At 45.0% G+C, this 25,983-nt stretch overlaps 1 protein-coding gene across 4 annotated transcripts in view; it reads left to right on the plus strand.

Moving 5' to 3' along the window:
* The first annotated feature begins 342 nt into the window (after positions 1–342).
* LOC105012660 (teashirt homolog 1) overlaps positions 343–25,983 on the plus strand; it is a 35,755-nt gene continuing 10,114 nt past the window's right edge. The window contains exons 1-2 of one of the 4 annotated variants that reach the window (XM_034294905.1): positions 343–390; positions 2,114–2,738. In XM_034294905.1, the coding sequence (XP_034150796.1) occupies positions 2,699–2,738 (40 nt within the window). In that variant the 5' untranslated portion in view covers positions 343–390; positions 2,114–2,698. Of the gene's footprint in view, positions 391–1,687; positions 1,948–2,113; positions 2,739–25,983 lie in introns of those variants that run through there. The other 3 variants (XM_020050009.2, XM_010873645.4, XM_034294906.1) reach the window with 3 other exon arrangements.

The following is a 25,983-nucleotide window of genomic DNA, read 5'->3' on the forward strand; positions in this document are numbered from 1 at the left end:
TCCTCGGCATCAATTCAATTACAGTTCGAGTTCGAACTAAACACATACAACTGTAAATGCATAGGCATAAGTCTTGTAATCTTTAAAAACGATATATGATAACGATATATATATATATGATATAAAAAGCTTCCAAAATCAAGCTCGAAATAGCTTTAGTGCAGTGCCAGCTCTAGTTCTCCTTACAGGATGCACTTTCTGATGGAAGATTAGTGACGTGTAGAAACATCAGTTGCGACAGACGAGGTAGATGGAGGGATGGATGGACAGATGTTGGGGCGGTACTTGGAAATACTGCCACATTATTAGCCCCCTCCGACAACCTTCTGCATAGATGATCAGTTTGATGGCATGCTGGCAATGTCTCTGGAATGTCGTGCATTGAGAGAGGTAAGGATTTATTTAAGTGGGTAAAACGATACCGATAGTATTGATGATAGCTCATCAGTTACTTTCTGACTTGAGAACAATAATATAGTATAAAAAGCGCGAGATCGAGGGGAGTGGTGCTTGAACAGATAGAGAGGCTAACATATGGTGCAAATTCTAAGAACTCACCCGGGCCATTTAGTCAAGGTTCGTCTGCGTGCTGGTCGCCTGGGAGTTGGGAAGTTAATCCGTCTCGAAAAGATGCAGCGGTGCGCCCGATAATGTGGAAGAAGTTGGTGCTTTTCAAGTAGCGGCGGCCGTGGTAGTGATGGTAGATCTCCCCTAATATCCGACGCATGGGATGGTAGGTGGAACCGTGCGTTTCTAATGCTTAGCAACATACCAAAGCTTCAGTGACACCCAAGATATGCTACTTAACGCAATCAAAAGTACCCTAACACGGTAGCCCAAATAAAAGATCATCTAATTCAAAATATAAGACACATTAAACGTCACGGTCAATTGGGGTTCTCTTGATAGGTGTGCATTACTTCAAGCAGTAACCTATCTAGTAACTTGGCTATTTCAGTTATTGTCCAAACAGACACTCTCCCTCAATGCATTTGGGCAAAATCAGTTGTATAAACATGTTAATAACATAGTAAATGTAAGCAATTGATGAATATGTAATTCGCTGGGATGGAGTGCGGTTCACTAGCCTATGTAGTCACAGTGAACTGGACTGGACTCGGCGCCCCTCCCCTTTCCGTGCGAGTTAGTCACTTCCTTGTAATAAGGTATAACGAATCAATCTGCAACTTTGAATGCCCCCTTTCTAGGAGTGGCAATAAACAGTTAAAAAAAACACCCTTCGCCTTAACCGCTGCCTGTGTATAAATATTATTTCCACAAAGCAGAAGCTTCCTGTTCTAATATACGGCCCAAGAAGTTCAAGTTCAAATAATGTGTTTGACAATAGAGTATCAGGACAGATACGACACAGAATTGCATTATTTTCTGTGTTTTTGCGATTATTAGTTGTCTCTGTATCTTGCAGTCCATGCAACGTGAATACAGTAAGACATACACTGATATAGTGTAACTGAAAACCCAGCATCATGATTCATGGACGTTTAAACCAGAGCACGGCATTGAACAGGAGCTATCTTATAATCCTTTTATGGAAAATAATCAATGGAGAGAAAAAACAGAACAATTAAACAGATTGACAGGTGGGCTCTGACTGTCAGAGTGACGCTTCCAGAGGGGTGGAGTAACGGAGAGGCAAGAAAGGCAACTCGATGTGTCTATCAGTTGAGCCTGTGTCATCAGTCGCGCATCCCCCGAATGTGCGATATGCTAAATATTTCTCACTGGTGAGACAAGACTCCGGCTTCGCTATCTGGAGTTAAAAATAAGAAATAGTCCACATTCGTATGCTTCGTAGAGTAGCTGTTGGCGTTTCGTTTGTTTATTAACAATTTTGGGGCAGTAATACATCAACTGTCCACATGAAAGCGAAAGGACATCATTTTTGTGAGTAGGCCTATCGTCGGAATTGACTGTCAGAGCCGAGCTGTGGGTGTTACCGTGTTTCGGTCGCGTGAGGAGAGACAGAAAGTAGCCTATTGGCGACATAGCTGTTTGATCTTTCTGCTTTAGCGATGTGACTGACTGACAAGGACTGATTGACATACCGGTAGCCCTCTAATGCCCATCTCTCTCTCTCTCCCATTTTGTGTAGACTTGCAGAGCTTGAACAACGGAACAGCACCTGTGCGGAAATACAGTCTGGAACGTTATCCATTGCCGTGGAACTTTGTGATACATTGAAAGGGTTCTTTGTTACTTTCTATCCGAAAATTGGTTACAAAGTGTCTTTGATCAATCCTTTTTTGATGGAAGCATCGCGGAACTGAAGAGGCTTTGGCGGCTGTCCATGATCTCCAATGCTAGACTGAAACCTAACCGGAGATCATGCTATTTTTGATCATCATGCTATGAGTGATATTTAAAAAGTCTGGTTTCTACTCTGAACATTCCATGAGAAAAATCTAGTTTGTGTTATAAATATTGCTTTATTGACATTTGACAAACAATTGCAGAAAGATGAGTTCGATTTCTCGAAAATTGCATACAGTCGCCGACGCTTAGACTTAATTTAGCCGTTTAATAACGGGAATCTAGGCTACATTTCAACTCCACACAAACCGAAGACAAGGACAAAACCACGAGAAATTTGTTTTGATTTCGTTGCATTGGTTTCCTCTTGGGTCGTCTTTTATTTTGGTCTCTGCATGAAAAGTCAAGCGGAAAGTCTAGCAGCAGCATGCCGAGGAGAAAGCAGCAAGCGCCAAGGCGGTCCGTAGGTAAGCCCAATTCGAAATCTTTTTACCCAATTCCACCCGTGAAATAATTTCTACATCATTATTTCATTTAATTTCTCATTATTTCAAAAAGTTTCATAACCGAAATATAGACAATCAATACAACAATCAAAAGGAGTTCAACTTTCTAAAATTGGCTCGAAAAAAGTATATACCTGACGTTCATCTTCCCATATATGTTGTCAAGGCCTATTTAAGTTTTACACACACACCCACACACTCACACACACTCTCACACACTCACACACACACACACACACACACACACACGTTGGTAATGGACCTAATGCAGTTGGACGTGTGCTCGCTTATTTTATCTAGTGTTTGATGTTCTATCTTTGGCCGCATATAGCCTACCAAAGAAAAATTACTCGCTGGTGCGTATTTTCAGTCTCTGTTCCACTGGGGGATTGCCATCCTTGATTTGATGCCTGATTGATCGCTTGTCATGCGACTGCCTTTGATCCATTCATCCCGGATAAGCATCAGTAAATCATTCACCATGGAAACACGCATGCGCTTGACAGCTTGAGCAACTCAAAGGACAACTTTTGAGAAGCCGGAAAAAAGACTACCTGTCGAGAAGCAGGAGAAAAGACTAATTGAAAGAAAAGTTCCCAAGCGGGGGTAAATACTTCGCGATTAATGACCATGGGGGGAGGGACAAGGGAACAAGTCTGAGGGAGGTTGCTGGGGCGTGTCGAGATCAGACAGTTAACACCCCAATACTCTTAAGATTATACTGACCCTTTCGAGAGAAACTTTTAACTTTCATGCAGACTCATTGCTCTGTATCATTCCAGGACCTGACAACATCTATTGCATGTGTTAAAAGTATAGGACATTTTAGGTTATAGTGTGCACACGTTTTCTTTTATTCTTCAATAGTGTTTTTTTGGTTTTGTTCTCTAATTCTGGAGAGTCACAAAGATTTATTTGACACATACGTATTTTTATGAAATCTCATGAAAGAAGACTAGTGCTGAGCCTGTCATTGTGGAGGTGTTTTTTTTTTCTTTTTTTTTTCTTTGTCTCTTATAACAGTTGTGACTGATTGACAGGAGTTTCAACCAGTCACCTAATGAGAATTCTGCCTTTGAAGTTTAGGCATTAATGACTGCACTGAACAAAACAGTTCTAGAATATTAAACAGACTAAGGAAATGTGAGGTTTAGCAGGTTGGGAAGGAGAGACTTTGAACTCTGTGGGGTTGTGATTTCAGCTTTGCAGCAGTGATGTAAAGGTGAAGATTTTCTGATATAAATAGCTGATATGGAGAAACAAGAGAAAAACGGTAGCCTACATGGAAAGGGTGTTACAGAAAGAGGTTCACCACTTTAACCATGTAACTATACAGTCAACTCCTAATTAATACAAAGGCTCGAGACTCTTGTCTACGCATGTGCCTAATCAGAGCACGCAGTGACAGAGAAAACATTTACAATTGATTTGGGACTGGTAAATTGCAGGACACTTAATAAACACAGCATTCACGTAGCCAGTGTGTGCACTGGCTAGGAGTGGACCACACTAAACGCTTTAGCCCAGTGTTAGCAAGCGCTGAAATTTACAGATCAAACAAGTGTAGTGGTTAGATTGCCAAAATGCTGCAGAATTATCTGAGCGAGCAGCTTGTGCACTCAGCCGTCATTGGCTCCCTACTCCACTCCCACCCAGCTCTTGGATATTGATTTAATTGTCGGTTTGGTGACAGTCACATGCATCACTGGAGGTAATGGTCAATCAAAACTTAGCAGGCGTTGTCTTTCCATTGTTTCCAGTGCAGGTCATGGAGTGGTCTCCATCAGAATACTGTGACTAACTAAATGCTCTGTCTGTGTGTGTGTGTGCCAGTGTGTGTGTGTGTGTGTGTGTGTGTGTGTGTGTGTGTGTGTGTGTGTGTGAAATAGATAGAGACCGTTCATTATTAATAGAAGCAGAGACCTAAGCACGCACAATACATATTGCAAATATTTTATATATCTACAGTAAAAGCACACTACATTCAGAAAAATGATGTTAAAACAACTAGCTTAAATTTCCTTAGAGGCTATGGGATACTTAAAAAATATAGGTTTTAGCTTTAGTAGTGATTTCTAGCCCCTCGGGTGGCTATGTTACTTTTATCTAGTTCAGACAGTAACGATACATTCAGTTTCACTCCATCTGGAACAACACGGCTGCATCTGTTAGTTTTGGCAGTTTCGTTCGATGTGGTGCAATCCGATCTGCGGCGACTTTTGCTGCAGTCATTTGTTAATACTTGATCGCTGGAGGGTGTTTCGTTCTCATTTTAGGTATGTTTAATTTTGTAAAATGCTCTTATTAGGAGTCACTTGCAAGCCCGGAGTTGCTGTATTGATCCATTTTCAAGTCAGATATAAACCTCCCACAGCGTATGTGTTGCGAGTGCTGCTTTTTAAAGAGATTACAGAGTAATCCAGTGGATCCAGAGTATCGTTCTTCTTTTCATATTGCGCTTACCGGTGAATTAACCTCTGACCATTCGCCTCTGTCGGAACATGCTGCTTAAATATTTTATTAAAATATTTGGATGTAATGAGTACCACAAGGATACAGTATGGTGTCGCTCACGTCAACACTGATGCTGATTTTAATTCCAAAGATTTTAGGAAGTGAAGGCCTTTTTGTAGTACCATTTTCCACTGATTTGTATTAGGTGTTGATAAGTATTGATTTCTAATACAGTCATTCTGTGTACCTGTGCACCACAAAATTCCCCTATGCAACCTATAAAACACACCTTCTCTGTGTAGTTGATCAATTACTTATTTTCTACCCAACCAAATGTTGCCTACTACATGAAAAGGAGTCTTTGAGTCCTGTAATGATCAAGTGAACGGGGATGGTGGAAGGAGGGAAAAATCTAGAAAGAAGTTAAGCTTATTCCCCTTATTGGAGGACAAGCAGGCGGCAGCTATAGAAGCATCGTTAGCCCGACTCCCTAATTATCTGGGATGCAGACGGATCTAGTGACAGGGCCCCGCCGATTAATGCTGACAAATTCAGCAAGGTGTCAAGTTCCACAGCTGCCTTGATGTAATCAAGTTGATATCAGCCCTGGTCCCCACACACAGTCACGCACGCACACACAGACACACAAACACACACACACACACACACCCTCCAGTTGCAGTATTAACTCAATTATATCGAAGGGGTGCAGGGCAGGGGGCTGCAGCCAGGTGACAAATGGACTACCTGGCTAATCAAGTCGAAGTCGAACAAAGGCGCCCTGACAGATAAAGCTGATCCTTAAACCTGAGCTCCGGTTTGTATAGCAGGTTACAGGATGTGTTGGTTTAGACATCCTTTCCTCGGATATGTCGCGTTGCATTTTATCCTGTATCACCTAGAAATCTATTCCGCATCTGTACATTTTGGGATAGTGGATGTTCTATTCCCAGCAGAGTTAGAGTGCTCTGTGTTTTCTTTTACTGTCTCAACGACTTGCTCTGTGTGGGTCCGTCCGTGTGTGTGTGTGTTTGTAAGTCTGTGTGAGCGTCTTCGTGTGCGTGTGTGTGAAGCGTCCCTTTCTCTTTACCCAAGCTATACTAGAGGGTATGCAAAGTGTCATTAACAGTTGACATTCACTCCTGTAGTCAATAGTCATGTTTGCCCCCAAATAGTTTCATTTGCATCTGGGGTTGCAGCCAGTAGGCCTATAGGAAATCAAAGTCTCTCTCACTCACAAATACACATACACGCACACACACACACGCACACGCACACACGCACACACACTCCCCTTTCTCATCTACATGGAGGTTAAGTTACAAATGAAGATCGATGACTGCTCCTATAGAAAAGAAAGGGTGGCGATGAAAATATGCCTGCATTTAAAGAGCGCCAAGAGGGTGACGATGCGAGGGCAGCAATGCTGAGGTAAAACTATCCCTGGGTTCAACAAGGATTTCCACACAGCCAGGCAGTTGTATTCTTTCTCTCGCGCACACGCACACACACACACACACACCGCATATACCGTAGTATCAAATATCACTGTTGACATTTCGTCTGTCCACTCATTTCTGTCGCTATGGTACGGAGAGAGAGATAGGACAACATGAATTGAAGGAAGAAAGGGCAAGTCATGACCTCGAGAGGAGGGACACTGGACAATCATAGAAACTCTACTTGCCCACATTTCAAGGTGTGCGCTGAGGCAAAACTTTTCTTTTGTGACTTAATGTGACACAACCACATAAAAAAGGAAAATCAATTGAAAATATTGATGACCAGTTCTGAACTAATGAGAAAATTGTCACCCAATTTGTCACATTTTCATTGTGGATGTAGCCTGAACTCAATATAATAAATATGTGTTAATAAATCCAAACTCAATACCCATTTTGTTTTGCGTAGATCGCAGTAGGGCAAAGCTATCAAGAATTGGCGTCTATGGTAGCTTGCATAACATTAGTTAATTATTAGTTTTGACGTTTGCCGTGTGAATATCATTTGATATCTGTTGTTGATCTCTGATGCCACTATCCTGCCTGGAAGCAGGTTCAGTGAATCAGGAAGTGTAGCCTGAGGTAAAACAGAGGCGGGAGTGAGTCTCATATCTAATACGGTGTGCGTTCTCTGCAATCTCATCCTCACAAGAACACACACAAAAAGAAACATGCTCTGAGAATGCACTCTGGGAAAGAGAGCGTGGACAACAGTAGTAGGCTTCATTTCAAATGAGGAACGCCCTCCCGAGTAGCCTGCCCTGGGGAGTCCCTGTGGGAATGGCCTCCATCTTAGCCCACACTCTGTGTGTGTATCGGAGTAAGTTTGTGCCTGTGGTTTATCATTACACAGATTTGTGTGGGTGTGTGTCATTGTTGTCCCATGTTTCCATTGACTTCAGAGGACTGGGGCAGTTATTAGGCTCTCACTCATCTCTGAGCTTACATAAAGGCTTGTGTGTGTATGTTCCTCCGGATGTTGACTGACAAGGGCAGTTTTATGAGATAAAGATTTAAATAACTTTTGGTGCAGAGCAAAGTTTTATTTTATTTTAGTGGACGCTTAAGCCAATGTTGTTCACAATATTATAATTTTTTCTTGTGAACAAATGGCATATATTTAGCATCGGTTATATTTAATCCAAATGACCAATTAATATGAAACAAATATAGCAGCTCTATGAAATGCTAATTTCCCCCTTTACATACCTGCCTAAATGCTGGCAGTTTAACCACGTCGTAAATTATATGCAGACTTTTCTTGAGGAATGAAATGTATCTGAAAGGCATGGCGGCCTACAACAAAGGCAAAACATTTGTTCCTGGCAAGGGACCCAGTTATCCCTTCTGAAATATTTTCTCTATATATGAAAACTACCCGCCTAAGCAAACCTTTGCCAAAGTCCGGCACTAAATTAACATTAAAGTTTGTGTATTTTCATACTTTGATAAATGTTCCTCATACTTGCTGGAAAACGAGTCAACACCAAACCAAACCCTGTTTAAGCAATCCCAAACTAATGTTAGCCAACACAAAGCTGTCGTCATTAGCTCAGTAATTTATACTGGCACAACACTGGTACAATAACAACGTAATATATTAATCGCAGTTGCTTTGAAAAAGCATAGTTACTACATAGGTACTTCATTCAAGCCCAGAAGTACAAGATGCATATAGTTGAGCCAACAAAATGTGTGTTTTTTTTCTAATGTTAGCACATTGCATCTGCCAACGCTACGAATGTCAACCTACATTTGTGTCATATGCACCTGCACTGACAACGTTGTATTCATTGTGCTTGCTTTTAATAAGCATATTAGACATTTTAATTTACTAAACTGCATAAATAATACATGCGTGAATCGGTATTATGACCATGCTCTGGCTTCTTAGTGTAGCTAATCTATAATGTAGCTGTCAACAAAATGGTTGGCATAATATTGTTGACCCGCTGTCGGTAAATCAGTATGTCAAACGAAATGTTTCTCTGTGATGTTGCTAACTGTGATCACCTATGCACAGCAGCAGTTGACGAAGGTGGAGTTGAGCCAGTCCAAGCACCTGGCTTTGTGAAAACTCATAACAAATGTTAGCTAGCAACTATATTATTTAACCGACTGTTTGTGATATTGTGAAACTTTGTACATTCATGACCGTTCTGAACAAGACACTGTGGCTTGATGATCTACAAACAATGTCAACATTATTTACGAATGTATTGTTTTAGGTTTTCATTATCAAGTAATTTCATCCTGTGTGAAAGACAGATCCTAAAAGTCTACCGCAATCTCTATCTAAAATGCGCATTTCACAAACATTGGTGAAAAACATTTATTGTATAAAACGTGACCATAAAAAAAACCATTCACAAATTATTTATGGAATTCTTTTCAGAATAAGAAGCACCACCATCCTGACACATCCATAAAAGCCTGGTACTTTGTGTAGCCCCTCCCCTAACTTTGCACCTTTCCTTTTCCCACTTCCATGACATGAATGCCCTCGGTAACTCAGAAAGTTAACACTTGAAAACTCAGTATAGAAAAATAATACCAGCGCCCCAATGGGGGCGTATCAAAATCAACCAGCAATTTACATTAGTCTCCCTTTACAAATCAGAAACAAAATCAACAGAAGATCTGTACTGTTACACTCTATCACAAGCTTCGAACGTTAGTAGAGTGAATTTCAAGGGGGTTGGGTGAGCCGAATAAAGTGAAACATGTAGGGAGAAAGAGGGCGGGGGGGATAGCATGGGAAAAGGTATTAAAAGTGACAGATGAACAGGAGTGGGGAGAAATTCTCCCGCAGCAGCTGTGACTGCCGTCATTACCCTGACAGTTGTCAATTAAGAATTACTGCAGAGTCCCCAGTCATTTGTCCCACCCCCACCACTCGGCCCCCGGGCCCCCGGCCCAGCTGTAAGAGAAATAACACTTTACCCTTGTCGCTGTGTTAGCGCCGTTAGCTCGTAGCCGCGACCGCATCGCCACCCCCCTCCCCCGTGTGAATCGATAACCATTGTATTAGCAATTATTTTGCCCATTGATTTACGAGGGCTAGCAACTCCCGCTGCGCTGTTATTAGCCCCTAATTAGATGTCCCATGGCTACACGTACCGACGCACACACCCACTCGCAAGCTGACGCGTGATCTTTGCTGCCCCTGTTGCCAGGTGGGTATATCAACGCGCGTACGTTGACGTGCGCACACACACACACACACACACACAGTCCTACTGCTGTTGCTTGGTGGATGTACTGTATGGTTCCTTAGAGGCAGCAGGGTGTAGATCAGGCTACCACCAGACTGGTCTCTCTTTCTTTCTCTCTCTTTCTGCATTTCACCTTAACTGTGACCTACCACCCTTTTACACAGAGGAGGCCTGACACCCTTGGGCTAAAGGATTAGAGATGGAGGGGAGGGGGGATACAGGCCCATTTCAAGTAATAAGTTCAGTCTGTGTGTGTGTGTGTGTGTGCGAGTGGAAAAGGATGTATGCTTTTGATATGAATGCTCTTATTAACGACTATTTGAGGACGACATCATCGTCACCTGTCATGAACAGCCACATGACAAGTGTCATGCCATCCGAATCAGTTTTCCTCATGTGTACATGTGGTGTGAAACATTTTAAAGGTGTTGGAGTCTAGGTGAAGCAATTTGAATCACGGCAGAATACTCTTTGGGTTCATTTGACTTCAGCGTTGATCAATTATCGCGTTCGTTATATCACTCAATCTGAAGACATTGCTGTGTCAGCAAGAGCCATTCTATTAAACCTGTTCCTCGGATAAAGATCATTCTAAGTGCCAAATCTCTATTAAACATGACTTTAGTCCAGAATATCAGTCCCAAAGCACTTTCCTCATTTTAGTTCACTAGCCCTGGTTAAAAGAGCATTTCTTTCCCTAATCTGTGTTTTCAATCGACAAGTCTTTGACTAGACCGACGCTCGTGTTACTGCGATTCTGGAAGTGTCTCGTAAGAACAGATTGGATGGAAAAGCCCTTCATGTACTGCTTTACAAGGAATTTTAGTATCGCCTCGTAAACGTTCGAACGGAACTGTGTCAACCCCTTGTGTTTCCCTGTCCCCCGCCTTATTTGTAGGGTTTGAGACATTTTCATAGCGATGCTACTCATCCCCTCGAGCCCTTCATTCGAGTCCACAACTCCTTCAGTCTCCATTCAAATGGAAATGATGATTTGAGACAAATAAAAAGTTGCGCTGTTTTTATGGTGCGGAGACGGATGAAAGCTGGCCTCGGCACATTAAGAGAGGGTGTCTGTTTTTTTAAAGAGCATGTGTACATTCATGTGTGTGCGCGTGCGTGAATGGGTGCGCGCGTGAGTGCGTGCGCGCGTGCGTGAGTGTGCAGCGAGTGGACAAGATTCGCAAGGAATTTCTATCCCCCGAGGAGTGTTTATTTAACTGATAAGGGTCTTTGAAAAGCAATGAATATCATTTTTTTTTTTTCGGACAACAGTTTACTGGGCCCTGTAGATAAGATATCTGGGAATGGATACGGCCCAGAGATGACAGTTTGTCCTTGAGACTGGACCAGACAGCGGGGCAGCACACGCTGGCTTCGCCTCTCTCTCCCCTCTCTTTCCTTTTCTCTCTCCTTTCTCAATCTCTCTCTGTCACAGTCTTTCTCTCATCTTTATAGCTCTTGCTATCCATCCCCCTATCTGTCTTGTTTCTCTACCTCCATGTCCTCTTTCATGTTCTCTCTCTCTGTCCACCTCCGCCTTAATCTGCTCTTCTCTCACTTTTTCCATCGCTCAGTCTTCATCCCCTTCTTTTCCCCTGTTATGTGTAACAGCGCAGTGCCATTGAGCTTGTTAGAAGAATATGAACTAGTGGACAACAGACGAGAGAGTAATACAGTCTTCTCTTCGGCTCACTGAGCTTGTTTCCTGTGCCATTCTCTGGTCATTCTGTGCCGTGGTGTCCTTAGTCTTGTAGCAGTGTAAACACTCTGCTCTACTGTACACACTGGAGGGAGAATCTCAATAGGTTTTTGGAGGGGAAAGAAGAAGAGCGCAATTCAGTACATAGCGTGCTTCTTCAGGTTTCTCAGACGCCACATGTGGCCACAAAATGGCTGAAAGCTTTATTTGATCCGTTGTGGACTCAGACAGTGTCAGTCACCGAGGGGCTTTAGGCTCGCCACTAAGTCGTCTGTCTTTGGGAACAGTGGGGGGCCACCCAGACCCCCTCTCTGTCTGTCTGCCAGCCTGTCTGTCTCATGTCTGTCCTGTCACTCAGTCTGTCACGTCTGTCTGTTAGACTGGATTTTCAAGCGGTGTGCCCCGTTTTGTCTTTGACTGAATTCTGTGTTGCACTGAGGCTGTCAGGGGGACACAGTGATTAGCTAAGTTGGACATTTCACTTGTACGTTTGGCTGTCGCACTGCTCCCCGTCATAGTGGTTCTATCGTACTTGACCAGAAAGGTGGTTCTATCGCACTTGACCAGAACTGTGATTATCCGGCAGAAAGAGGATTCGAAACCTCCGCTGTCTGTTCACTGACTATAATGGAAGGCCTATTAGCTGGGTGTGCATTGGGTGCTTTGCCGAGGGAGAGACTTTCTCTAGGTCTTGACAGTGAAGAAAAACGGACACAGAGAAAGAGGGAGGTGGCATGACCTGAGGGAAGATGAAGTGGTGAAGAGGAGGAGAGAGGGAGTGGTGAAGAGAGGAGGCCGCGGGGATGGAGAGGGTAAGAGAGGAGGAGCGACAAAACAGGAGGGAAGCAGGTTGGTTGGGAGGGCTGCGTAAGGAGAGAATCGGGGGGGGGGGGGAGCAAATGAGAGTGAGAGACAGGGGAGGAGTCAATGGGGAGCAGTGAGAGGGGGTAGAAAGATGGAGGAGAAACCGTGAAACGGTGAGAGAAAGACAGCGAGCTAACGACCGAGAGGGAGGAGCAAGTGAGAAAGAGAGGGAGAGAAAGACCGGCCCGGGTGAGGTCAGCGATGCCTGCTACTCATCACTCACTCCTTAATGACGATTTCTCAACCCAGCCCAGCAGCCAATCAGATGGGGCCATCCAAAGTTCACGACCCCCCAGGACGGTGATTACACCGTCTCTTCAGCACTTGTGTGTGTGTTTGTGTGTCTCTGTGTGTTTTTAAGGAAACTTTGTTTTGTTTTTAAAGAAGCATCGCCTTGACATCTGAAAACATGGCATGTGTATGCAAATAGTTCATGAGGTATTTTGGTTTTTGATTTTGATTTTATAACGCAATACCTTTTCTTCGTTGTTTACAGTTGGATACAAATTATATTTTTATCAAAATAAAGTCACAAATGTGGCACTGGGTGTATGCATCAATGTGATGCTGGCTTTGGCTTACTTTTTATTCCAGCTTCCTGCAGGGTGTGGACAGACCAGGTGTGTGTGTGTGTGTGTCTGTGTGTGGGTTTTTCGCTGAGTGTTTATGGCTTGGTTCGTCAGCTAGCTGGCTCTGGGAAATGTTAAGCATTGAAACTCAAAGTGAAGCCTTTTCACTCTCTCCGCCTCAAACCAAATTTGGGAAACAGCTGGAAAGACCATGAAGATGATTTGTCTCCCTCTGCTAGTGTATCTGGCAGCTTTTGTGGCACCACACACAGTCTCACACACAGACACACAGTCACACACACAAACACAGGTAGACACAAACCCACTAACCGTCAGTGTTAAAACGCAATGATATTTTGTGAGAAATCAGAGTCCTTGAGGAGATGTAAAATGAAAAGTCCAATTTTGGGATGTTCAGCATATCGAATGAAGTCAGTGTCTCTGGGGTGGATGAAGGGAGATTGGATTGGGTTTCACCGAACAAGTGGAACTTTTCATTATGTGAGGGCTGTACTTTTGTAGACACCCCCCCCCCCACACACACACACACACACAGACACAGAAACACAGGGCCTCGTTTAAAGGGCTGTGCTCTTCTGCTGCCAAAATTGCCATGATTTCCTTTAGCCCGACGCAGCCCGATCATACATCACTAGGGGCCTCCCAGCTCCAGTGGCAGGGGCTGACAACATGACACGTGTCATTTATCATAGAGGGGCCAGGCCTTGGGAAACCACGCCGACTGGACTGCACATGACACTGCCTGAGAGAGGCGGACACACTGAGAGACAGAGGCAAACGGCCAGAGAGAGACAGGCACATTGAGCGAGACGGGGGGAGTTATTAAGCTAGGACACACAGACACACAGACACACAGACACACTGAAATCACCACTGTCGTTTCAGTGGCCACCCAGTATTCACATCGCGGTTGGTTAGTGCTCACATTTTTTGGTCGAAACGCAGTTTGAGTAAAAACAATTATGTAGGCCTTTGCTATGTTCTCAGTACATCTGCCACCCATCCCACACTTCTCATTTTTAATTATTCAATTTTGCGGCTTCGACTGGCAGTTTCTGTCGCATCGAACACAATCACGCACGCATATAGGCCGTAGTGTATTTCCTATGTTCTTATTGCTTTTCATTTTGAAATGTGTTGCTTCATTCCAAACCTCCCTCAACAGACTGAGAACCCCCCCCCCCCAACACCACCCCCAACCATAACCCCGCCCTACACCCTCCTCTTGCTCTCCTTCTCCCCCCCCCCCCCCCAACTCCCACACAGTCACTTGATCGGCCCTCTTTTCATTTGTCTTCATAAGCCTCATTTATTTTGGCTGCCACATGCAAGCTGACAGACATCACTCACTACTGCCCCCCCTCCCTGTACAGACGCACGCGCACGTCGCCCTCCCTGGCTGTTTCGAGGTCAATCCAACAGTCACGCTGTTTTTACTCTGTCTCCCACCTCCTCCCATCACCCCATCAGCATTACTGAAGATGGATGTCTTTAAAACCCAGATTGATTGAGGAAATCAGAGTTATGGGCTGGGTTGCAAAATGCCTTCTCCCATTCTTTCAAGGGTGAACTTACAAGAACATAGCAGAGCTCTGAAATCTGTAAGACCTCTTTTTACTTATGTGAATACGAAAAACAGCATCTTTTTAACGTGTGTGTGTGTGTGTGTGTGTGTGAGAGAGAAAATCCATTTGAAACAGTTTCAGTGTATGTGGCATGGTAGGTTTGTGTGTGTGTGTGTGTGTGTGTGTGTTAGAGGGCACTCCAAGAGGCAAAAGTTGAATTGCCAGGGTGGTGTGCGTCTCTGTTTCCAGAATGTTCTAGCTCTCCATAGGCTGCACTCAGTACCATATTATGTTGTGTTGAATGATGGTTTCCGGTCTCTCTCTCTCTCTCTATCTCTCTCTCTCTCTCTCTTTCTCTCTTTCTCTCTCTCTCTCTCTCAAACACACTTTCTATTTCTCTCTATCTGTCTGCATACTGCTTCTTCTTTCTCTTTTTTCCCTCCCTCCCTCTCTTTCTTCCCTTCTAAGCTGTTACGGATGGTTTACTAAGAGTAATGTCCCTGTTTCTGTCCTATCCCGGGAAACACACACACACACACAAAACACACACATATACACACAATCAGAGATGTAAGTATTGATCCCCAGTGACGTGGCTTCTTCTGTGAGAGGTCAGTAGATGATGTAGTGTCTCCCCTCCTTCAGGGCCTCTCTCTTCTCTCCCCTTTGACTCCCTCCTTTGTCAGTTCACTGTCACGGCCATCAGGAGATGGCCTCACACCCCCCCCCCCCCACCCTTTGCATGTATATATACACACACACAGACACACACACACTCACACGCACACACAGACTCTCTTGTGTGTGTGTGAATGGTTACCCTTCTCCCCTTTCTTCACGGCAGGACTTTCCACTAAGTTAGGCTTAAATGAGCCTGTTTGAGGACATAATAGTACAGTAACACTTTGGCTGTAACCAATAAACGAGCCTGTTTGAGGACATAATAGTAGAGTAACACTTTGGCTGTAACCAATAAACGAGCCTGTTTGAGGACATAATAGTACAGTAACACTTTGGCTGTAACCAATAAACGAGCCTGTTTGAGGACATAATAGTACAGTAACACTTTGGCTGTAACCAATAAAACGAGCCTGTTTGAGGACATAATAGTACAGTAACACTTTGGCTGTAACCAATAAACAAGCCTGTTTGAGGACATAATAGTACAGTAACACTTTGGCTGTAACCAAAAAAACGAGCCTGTTTGAGGACATAATAGTACAGTAACACTTTGGCTGTAACCAATAAACGAGCCTGTTTGAGGACATAATAGTACAGTAACACTTTGGCTGTAACCAATAAACAAGCCTGTTTAAAGGACACAGTTTAGTGCAATACTGTAACAAGATCCGTTTTCTCTTGGAAGGAAGGTGATGTTTTCATGTAATCAGTGTCTTCAATCTGGCAATCGCCGTGTCTGTTCATGTGTGTGTTTGTGTATGTGTGTGTGTGGCGGGGGGGGGGGGGGGGTAGCGTTCCTTGGTTTCTAATCTGACTCATCCACAGGCTGTGTGTGTTTCTCCCTGGAGACAAGGGGTCAGTTTCGAGGAAGAGTGTGTGTGTGTGTGTGTGTGTTGTTCCTTTGGCGACATACAAAGCTTTGAGCCCATGTGAATAGAGGGGAGGGCTGAGGGTACAGGGTTAGGGTTGATTGATAGGTTATTGTGCAACCAGACCCAGCTAGACAGAACTGGTGAGGTCATGGCCTTGTCTTGGCCCCCTGCCCTCTGATTTTCTCCTTTTTCTCGTTCTACCCCTCCTCTCTCGCATTCTATCTCTTTACCTCCCTTTCTCTCTGCCTCCGTCTCTTTCTCTCTCTGTCTCTCTCCCTCCCTCTCCCACTAAATCATCATTCTCGCCACTATTCACTCCCCCACGCTGCCTTTCTCTCTTCACAGTCCACTTTGTTTTCTTATGGCCCTCCTCCAGGCAAGTTTTTTTCTTCCACGATTCATCTTATCAGGTTTCATTTTATAGCCTCCCTTCACTGAATCTAGCCATTGAAGAAGTTCTGAATCTGGAGAAACTGTCGCAGAAGATCTGTCCAAAACTCCATTTAACATTACTTTTGATTTACTGTGTTTTTTCCTACGGCCAAGACAATTGGTGAGCAACCAGGAATTATCCAATCGTGGAGCTGGTTGTTAACTTCTCTCTCACCATATATAAAGTGTGACTGATGCAACAGGGGTCATGGAGAGGTGTATCCCAGCAAGCCTTTTGTTTTCTCTCCCTCCATTTTCTCTCCTCCTGTCCTCCAGAAAGACAGTGATTTATGGTAATTATCCATCTTTGGGGTCATCCATCAACCGGTTGTTGCTAGGCAATGGGAGCAGCTGTTGTTTGGGCTGGGGAAGTTCTGCTGTCAGGGGGCAGTGCACAGGTGACTTCAGTGAGAGATTTAAAGGAACATGCCCTGTTTTTGTGTTCTTGATTTAACTCTCCTACTTGTGAATTTAAGATTGTTTTATTGTATTTTTTGGTTTGGATGGTTAGTCAGTGCCAAGAAGAGAATAGGATGGATAGAAACATAAATACTTCATTTGGTTAAGTTCCATGAATTTCCATGAAGTCAAACAATTCTTGTGGAATAAATAGTTAGATAGTGATAAAATAATGTCCCTAAACTGGACAATATGCACAAATGCTTTTTTTAAATCTGTATTTTTAACATCAATATTGTGATAAAATGCCTGAATGCGTTTTAAAACGTGTATATGCGCCATTTTTTTAAATTATCCTCTGAACTACTAAGCACTAGTTTGATGGTTGTAGCCGTCAATGTTACCGTTAACAGTAACCAACATTGGTTAACGTATTTCATTTCGATCTAGTGTAGTTTAATTTTTGTCCCCGTTTTAATGTCCCCACATGATTCCCCTGGGCCAGGGCAATGACACAGACATAATGGAAGGAGAGGAGATTGTCAATGCAGGTGGTCTGTGAGAATGCTTGTCCTACTAAAACCTTTTTGACGGAGTGCTACCAAAGCTAGCACTGCCTATGTGCTTATACTGGCACAAGAATATAAATAACACTATGACGCAGAGTCTTCACTAACATTTAATTTGTGTTAGCTAAATCTTCCTCATGATTTATTCTAAAGCTTAACCAGGTGGGAGTAAGAAGCTCCGCTAATGTTCAGCTCACATTAGCAAAATGTTACGACTTTTTGCTTGCATTAGTTCAGAGAAGCGGATATATGGGCAGCGGAGGCTTTACTAGTCCCATGTTGAGTAACATTCAGCTAACATTAGTCAAACGTCTGGACATGCATAGGTTTCAACAGAAGCAGCCAGCCAGCCAGATGGGGGTTAGCTCTGCAGTGCTTATGACATAATGGCCATTGTCTCATGTCTGAGCAGCCTGGAGTTGACAGTGGGGGGAAAAAGGTGATTTATAGACTGCACCCGTCGCTATGGCGGCTCAAAGCTGCCTCCCAGGGAACATGGACAAACAGAAAGGGAGGGGAAGAAGAGAGAGACAGTGTACTGCAATGCAGGAACAAAGCGACAGTGAGCAAATTGACTAATTATTTGTGTAATTCAAATGAAATGGTGTGCTGGTAGCTATGCGATTTTCGTTGTTGTTAATCTTTGGAAGTGCTAATCGTACAGTTGAATGTTGACTTCTGTTCATCAGGTAATATTAAGTATTTAATACAATAAGTAACATTTGATATTATTAGTTATTAGTTACCATTAATATTATACCTAACATAGTAACAATTATAGTAACAGCATAGCATTAACACAGGTAATACTATGTAACTACTTTATAACATGGTTATTAAACTGTTGAAACTTAATTGCCATAGCATATAAAATGTATACCTTTTGTTCCACCTTTTTTAACCTATATACAAATGTCTGATTAGCGATACACACATGATACAGTTAACATCTTGCAGACATGAAATTACTTATAATGTGCTCCAAAATAAGAAATACATGTTTACATGTTCTACAAACAAGTCCATGCTTTTAAATGAACACTCATGCTTCTCTTAAAACTCCATGCATTCTTATCCAACATATGACCATGTTGGTCATATAACATATACAACATATGACCGCGTTGGTTATACAACATATATAACATAAGACCGCATTGGTCATACAACATATACAACATATGACCACGTTGGTCATACAACATATACAACATATGACCGCATTGATCATACAACATATACAACATATGACCGCGTTGGTCATGCAACATACACAGCATATGACCGTGTTGAGTCAGCTTGCAGCCTTGAGCCACCCCAAGGAGTCGTTTGACTGAGATAACTTAAGGAATGCCTTGCCTGTCCTACCCTCCCTTATCTCGGACGATGGAAGGCAAGTGTACACCACACTTTGGAACTTCAGGTCAGGACCGACAATCAAGCACTCGATGCTTCCGAGAGATAATGGCAATAGAGATGTGTAGAGCACAAAAAATTACACATTCAACACGACTTTTGGAAGTTACTGCTTTCTGAGACTCTGGGATCTTCCATCGTGCCACAAAGGAGTCTTTGTCAATGGTTTAGTGGTATTGAGGTTCAGTCTAGGAGAATACAATCTCCTGCTGACAAAAGTGCTACAAAGCATTCAGAGAAATTGACCAAAACCCAACGAGGCTAAGTGTCAATTTGGCGTAAGGGAGATGCTCTCCCTTGGAGATAAGCTTTCTGGACAGGGTTTTGTGCCTGATAAAAAGCTGTTCTGACCAGCGAACAAGAAGGAAGTACAACGGGTCATGGGGATCATCCACTTCATAGGAACATTCAGTTTCCCTCTTAAAAAAAATGCATGCCTCGGGGAGTTGCTGGACCAAACAAATGGGTTTAAATGGACTGCCAAGCATGAACACAGCACATGTTCTTTGACTAACTGAAAAATCCAAATATCTGCAAATGTGTTGAACGATGGATTTGGCGCCCTGTTGCAAACTGATGATGGCGACTGGAAGCCAATACTGTAGGCATCATGTGCCATGACAGACGCTGAATTGCAGACATTCATAAATAGACAATGAATGTCTTGGCCTGTTGAATAGATGTGCCAAGTTTCGCTTCAATGGGTATGGCTTGCGTACCTCTACAGTTCACAACTTTGTTCCTGGCTGATAACTGTCATCAAGAAATTCCTGAATGAGATGTCTACGGACACCCAGCGCCTAATGATAGAACTTCGGCACACTTCCTTAGACCTAGTCTACACACCAGTCGATAGCGAAAGCAAATGCATTCTCTTGTGCAACTGCGCATGGCTCGCAAGCAACCTAAACTCAACAGAAGTTGATGTGGCCTTGCATGTACATAATCGCTGCTTGTATCAGACCACGAATCGCAGAAGATCGCTGATAAGACTGCAAAAGACGCTACTTTACAGAGATCGATAGGCACTCTTCTTCACGGCTGGCCGAGATAAGTCCATAGAAGTAGCACATCAGATACTTTTATTGTCAATGGGTTATTGCCTGGATGAAACAGAATACTCAGTCTTAAGAGGAAAGATGAGGGATGCTTCGTAATAAAAAATGCTGAAGGAAAGCCAAAAGAAGCTGTATTTTTGTTGATTATAAAGTCAGACATTGAGATAAGCTAAATAACCAATGATCATAGCTGGTGGACCTACAGAAGGCCGGAAATATGATTTCCAACATGTCAGGTCAGCATGTTACTTCTAGCCTCTTATGCAAATGACAAAGCTGAGAAAGGAGACCAGACTTTCAAGAAGGCAAATGACGTTGACTCCGATCCCTACCTGTCTCTGCTGAGCTCACGAGCTTCCCCAGTGGACTGTGGTTCATCCCCAGGTTGTGTTAATGGATCGTACGTTACGTACTGTTCAGACAACAAACAGAACGAGGGTCCGAAACTGCGCTAGCAGACAGACCACTGTGACAGAGAAACCAAATGCTTCCTTCCTCTCATCATTATGCACTGAGTTGACAATCTAAATGCATTGGGCAGGAAGGCTATGCTAATCCCCTCCAAGAACTGCCACCTTAACGTGGTGGAGGGGTTTGAGTACCCGAGTGACCCTAGGAGCTATGTTGTCTGGGGCTATATGCCCCTGGTAGGGTCTCCCAAGGCAAACAGGTCTTAGGCGACGGGTCAGACTAAGAGCGGTTCAAAACCCCTTAATGAAGAATAAAATTTTGAGTACCGTGACGTCGCCCGGTATGGCGCAGCCGGGGCCCCACCCCGGAGCCAGGCCCGGGGTTGGGGCTCGAATGCGAGCGCCTGGTGGCCGGGCCTTCCCCCATGGGGCCCGGCCGGGCTCAGCCCGAACGGGTGACGTGGGGCCGCCCTCCCGTGGGCTCACCACCCACAGGAGGGACCATAAGGGGCCGGTGCAAAGAGGATCGGGCGGCAGTCGAAGGCAGGGGCCTAGACAACCCGATCTCTGGACACGGAAACTGGCTCTAGGGACGTGGAATGTCACCTCGCTGGCGGGGAAGGAGCCTGAGTTAGTGCGTGAGGTTGAGAGGTTCCGATTAGAGGTAGTCGGGATCACCTCTACGCACGGCTTGGGCTCTGGAACCACACTCCTTGAGAGAGGATGGACTCTTCACCACTCTGGAGTTGCCCATGGTGAGAGGCGGCGGGCTGGTGTGGGTTTGCTCATAGCTCCCCAGCTCTGCCGCCATGTGTTGGAGTTTACCCCGGTGAACGAGAGGGTCGTTTCCCTGCGCCTACGGGTCGGGGATAGGTCTCTCACTGTTGTTTGTGCCTACGGGCCGAACGGCAGTGCAGAGTACCCGACCTTCTTGGAGTCTCTGGGAGGGGTGCTGGAAAGTGCTCCGACTGGGGACTCTATTGTTCTACTGGGGGACTTCAACGCCCACGTGGGCAACGACAGTGACACCTGGAGGGGCGTGATTGGGAGGAACGGCCCCCCTGATCTGAACCCGAGTGGTGTTCAGTTATTGGACTTCTGTGCTAGTCACAGTTTGTCCATAACGAACACCATGTTCAAGCATAAGGGTGTCCATCAGTGCACGTGGCACCAGGACACCCTAGGCCGCAGGTCGATGATTGACTTTGTTGTCGTCTCATCTGACCTGCGGCCGTATGTGTTGGACACTCGGGTGAAGAGAGGGGCGGAGCTGTCAACTGATCACCACCTGGTGGTGAGTTGGATCCGATGGCGGGTGAGGAAGCTGGACAGACTCGGCAGGCCCAAGCGTACTGTAAGGGTCTGCTGGGAACGTCTGGCCGAGTCTCCTGTCAGAGAGATCTTTAACTCCCACCTCCGGCAGAGCTTCGACTGGATCCCGAGGGAGGTTGGAGATATTGAGTCCGAGTGGACCATGTTCTCCACCGCCATTGTCGAAGCGGCCGCTCGGAGCTGTGGCCGTAAGGTCTCCGGTGCCTGTCGAGGCGGCAATCCCCGAACCCGGTGGTGGACACCGGAAGTAAGGGATGCCGTCAAGCTGAAGAAGGAGTCCTATCAGGCCTGGTTGGCTTGTGGGACTCCTGAGGCAGCTGACGGGTACCGACAGGCCAAGCGGGCTGCAGCCCGGGTGGTTGTGGAGGCAAAAACTCGGGCCTGGGAGGAGTTCGGTGAGGCCATGGAGAAGGACTATCGGCTGGCCTCGAAGAGATTCTGGCAAACCATCCGGCGCCTCAGGAGAGGGAAACAGTGCCCTACCAACGCTGTTTACAGTAGAGGTGGGCAGCTGTTGACCTCAACTGAGGATGTCGTTGGGCGGTGGAAGGAGTACTTCGAGGATCTCCTCAATCCCGCTGTCACTTCTTCCATTGAGGAAGCAGAGGATGAGGGCTCAGAGGTGGACTCGTCCATCACCCGGGCTGAAGTCACTGAGGTGGTCAAGAAACTCCTCGGTGGCAAGGCACCGGGGGTGGATGAGATCCGCCCTGAGTACCTCAAGTCTCTGGATGTTGTGGGGCTGTCTTGGTTGACACGCCTGTGCAACATCGCGTGGCGGTCGGGGACAGTGCCTCTGGGATGGCAGACCGGGGTGGTGGTCCCTCTTTTTAAGAAGGGGGACTGGAGGGTGTGTTCCAACTATAGGGGGATCACACTTCTCAGCCTGCCCGGGAAAGTCTATGCCAGGGTTCTGGAGAGGAGAATACGGCCGATAGTAGAACCTCAGATTCAGGAGGAACAGTGTGGTTTTCGTCCGGGCCGTGGAACACTGGACCAGCTCTATACCCTCTACGGGGTGTTGGAGGGTTCATGGGAGTTTGCCCAACCAATCCACATGTGTTTTGTGGATTTGGAGAAGGCATTCGACTGTGTACCTCGCGGCATCTTGTGGAGGGTGCTTGGGGAATATGGGGTCCTGGGTCCTTTGCTAAGGGCTGTCAGGTCCCTATACAACCGAAGCAGGAGCTTGGTCCGCATTGCCGGCAGTAAGTCAGACTTGTTCCCAGTGCATGTTGGACTCCGGCAGGGCTGCCCTTTGTCACCGGTTCTGTTTGTAATTTTTATGGACAGAATTTCTAGGCGCAGCCAGGGGCCGGAGGGTGTCAGGTTTGGGGACCACACGATTTCGTCTCTGCTCTTTGCAGATGATGTTGTCGTGTTGGCCCCTTCTAACCAGGACCTTCAGCATGCACTGGGACGGTTTGCAGCCGAGTGTGAAGCGGTGGGGATGAAAATCAGTACCTCCAAATCCGAGGCCATGGTCCTCAGTCGGAAAAGGGTGGCTTGCCCACTTCAGGTTGGTGGAGAGTGCCTGCCTCAAGTGGAGGAGTTTAAGTATCTAGGGGTCTTGTTCACGAGTGAGGGAAGGATGGAACGGGAGATTGACAGACGGATCGGTGCAGCTTCTGCAGTAATGCAGTCGATGTATCGGTCTGTCGTGGTGAAGAAAGAGCTGAGCCGCAAGGCGAAGCTCTCGATTTACCAGTCAATCTACGTTCCTACTCTCACCTATGGTCATGAGCTTTGGGTCATGACCGAAAGGACAAGATCCCGGATACAGGCGGCCGAAATGAGTTTTCTCCGCAGGGTGGCTGGGCGATCCCTTAGAGATAGGGTGAGAAGCTCGGTCACCCGGGAGGAGCTCAGAGTAGAGCCACTGCTCCTCCACATCGAGAGGGGTCAGCTGAGGTGGCTTGGGCATCTTTTTCGGATGCCTCCGGAACGCCTTCCTGGGAAGGTGTTCCGGTCCCGTCCCACCGGGAGGAGACCCCGGGGAAGACCTAGGACACGCTGGAGGGACTATGTCTCCCGGCTGGCCTGGGAACGCCTCGGTGTCCCCCCGGAAGAGCTAGAGGAAGTGTCTGGGGAGAGGGAAGTCTGGGCATCCCTGCTTAGACTGCTGCCCCCGCGACCCGGCCCCGGATAAGCGGAAGAAGATGGATGGATGGATGGATGGCTATGCTAATGAAAGAGGCCAGTCCAAGCCATCTGAAAGAAATAGGGACCCATGCTCCAAGGAACCACTGTAGTCTTCTGAAGACTCGAGAGACTCAGTGAGCAAGATGTGCACTTCCCGGGAGGTGACACTACAGTGAAGCCGATTCTGAAACTCTGCAACACAGTCTAGGCTGTGTTGAAATGCTCAGGTTGTGTTTTCAAGAAGCCTGACTGATTGAATTTGGGAATGTACGAAGAAAAAGTATGAATGTGAATGTAAATGAAATGTTGTGCATTAAGTAAACTAAAGGTTGTTGCTTGTAATCCGTGAGCAAACAAGGCAAAGTCTGCTGTTGTGCCCTTGAATAGGGCGCTTAACCCTAATGGCTGTAAGTCACTCTGGATAAATCATCTGCAATAATTAAAACGGTACAAAAAGTGAAATTCATAGGTCGCGTATTTTAGATTGTCTTTTACAAGCGAAAGTACTAAAAGTGTTATGCTTTATTTGTAATGTGGAATTAGTCTAAAGCATATCCTGAACTGCTCAATTCTCAAAATGTAAGGTTAAATAACGAAATGCAGTTAAGAGCTCTTAGAATTCTTATTACCAAGTTGTAACAATAGGTGTCAGTTATTGACCTTTGAGTTGATTGATGGCACAGTCTCACAATGGGACAAACTGTGGATGAAAACTTTGTTTGGTTACCTCGTGAAGAAAGGACTAGCACAAGCAAAGTCTTCTTGATTAAATATATGATGTTACTCTGACATTTTAGTGAGCATTTGCTGGTTTCGACTCAAACTGAAGTCTTCTGCTGCTCTATTGTTTGCTACATAGGTTTATAGCTGTGACATTTGGCCCAAACAATGCATTGGATTAGCCAACACTGTACTCCCTGCTGGGCTACTGAAACTGTATTTTTTCACTGTGCAACAACAAATCAATCAGTTTCCTTTTAACTGCGAGTATTGTCCTTAATACGCCTATCAATTATTCAACAATTACTCCATAGCTACCGTAACTTCACCGTAACCACTTCTGTGGTTTGGATATGTATTGTAAACATGTTAGTAGTTCCATCTAGGCCAGTCATTAAACTGGTGGTCAGATGTTCTGTAAAGCTACAGTTGTAGAAGATATTGTTCATAATGAAACAGCAGTGCTGGTCAGGCGTTAGCTATTCCCATGACTAAGAGCTTGTTGCAGTGAGTCATTTTGTCGTGATGTCTGCAATGAGTAATGCCATCCTGGTGGTCAGGATAAGTCATGTTTGACTGATCTCTCTTTTTCTGGAATGGATCAAGTGGAAAAAGACAACAGAAATATCCTCTTCCACTACCCAACATCTTGTTACCTCTTCACCCCCCCCACACTACCCTATGGTCCGGTTACCTTCCTGTTTTCACTCCCCTGGCTACCACCCAATATCCCATCACCCCTACTTAGCCACTCCCTCCTCCACCCCCAAGTCATGTCACTGCTCTTTAGCCACTCCCCCTCCACAACCCTAATGTCTCCAGCTTATTTAAAATGCACTGTCTATCGTATATGACCCATTTTAGCAGACCATTAGCATAATTTGGCTGATATCACAGCAGCTAAATGTACTTGAGGGGAAAGTGTGCTACATGACAAAAAAAGAACATTTATAATGAAGTAGGCCACACTTTGAACAAAGATTTACATTTGATTCATTTGAGTGTATCTCAGCAAAGACACATGTTGTATACCTTTGTTAATCTACTAAAGGTCATGTCTTAATTATTTTAATAAACCTTTGTATTTTTTATTAACATCTACAGAAATCGTCAGGAGTAGTATAGGTATACAAATTGGTCTTGCATTACCTTTTTGCGAATTTGGCAGAAAATCGATTACAAGCGGTGATTATGACTGATGAAAACTGTCTCGTCTTGTCGACACAAGACATTTGAAAAAAGTACTACCTCTAATGCGTAGCCATTCCTGTTATCTGACATTT

This window comes from Esox lucius, chromosome 10 (genome assembly GCF_011004845.1).
Source record: "Esox lucius isolate fEsoLuc1 chromosome 10, fEsoLuc1.pri, whole genome shotgun sequence".
In the NCBI taxonomy this organism is placed as follows: domain Eukaryota; kingdom Metazoa; phylum Chordata; class Actinopteri; order Esociformes; family Esocidae; genus Esox; species Esox lucius.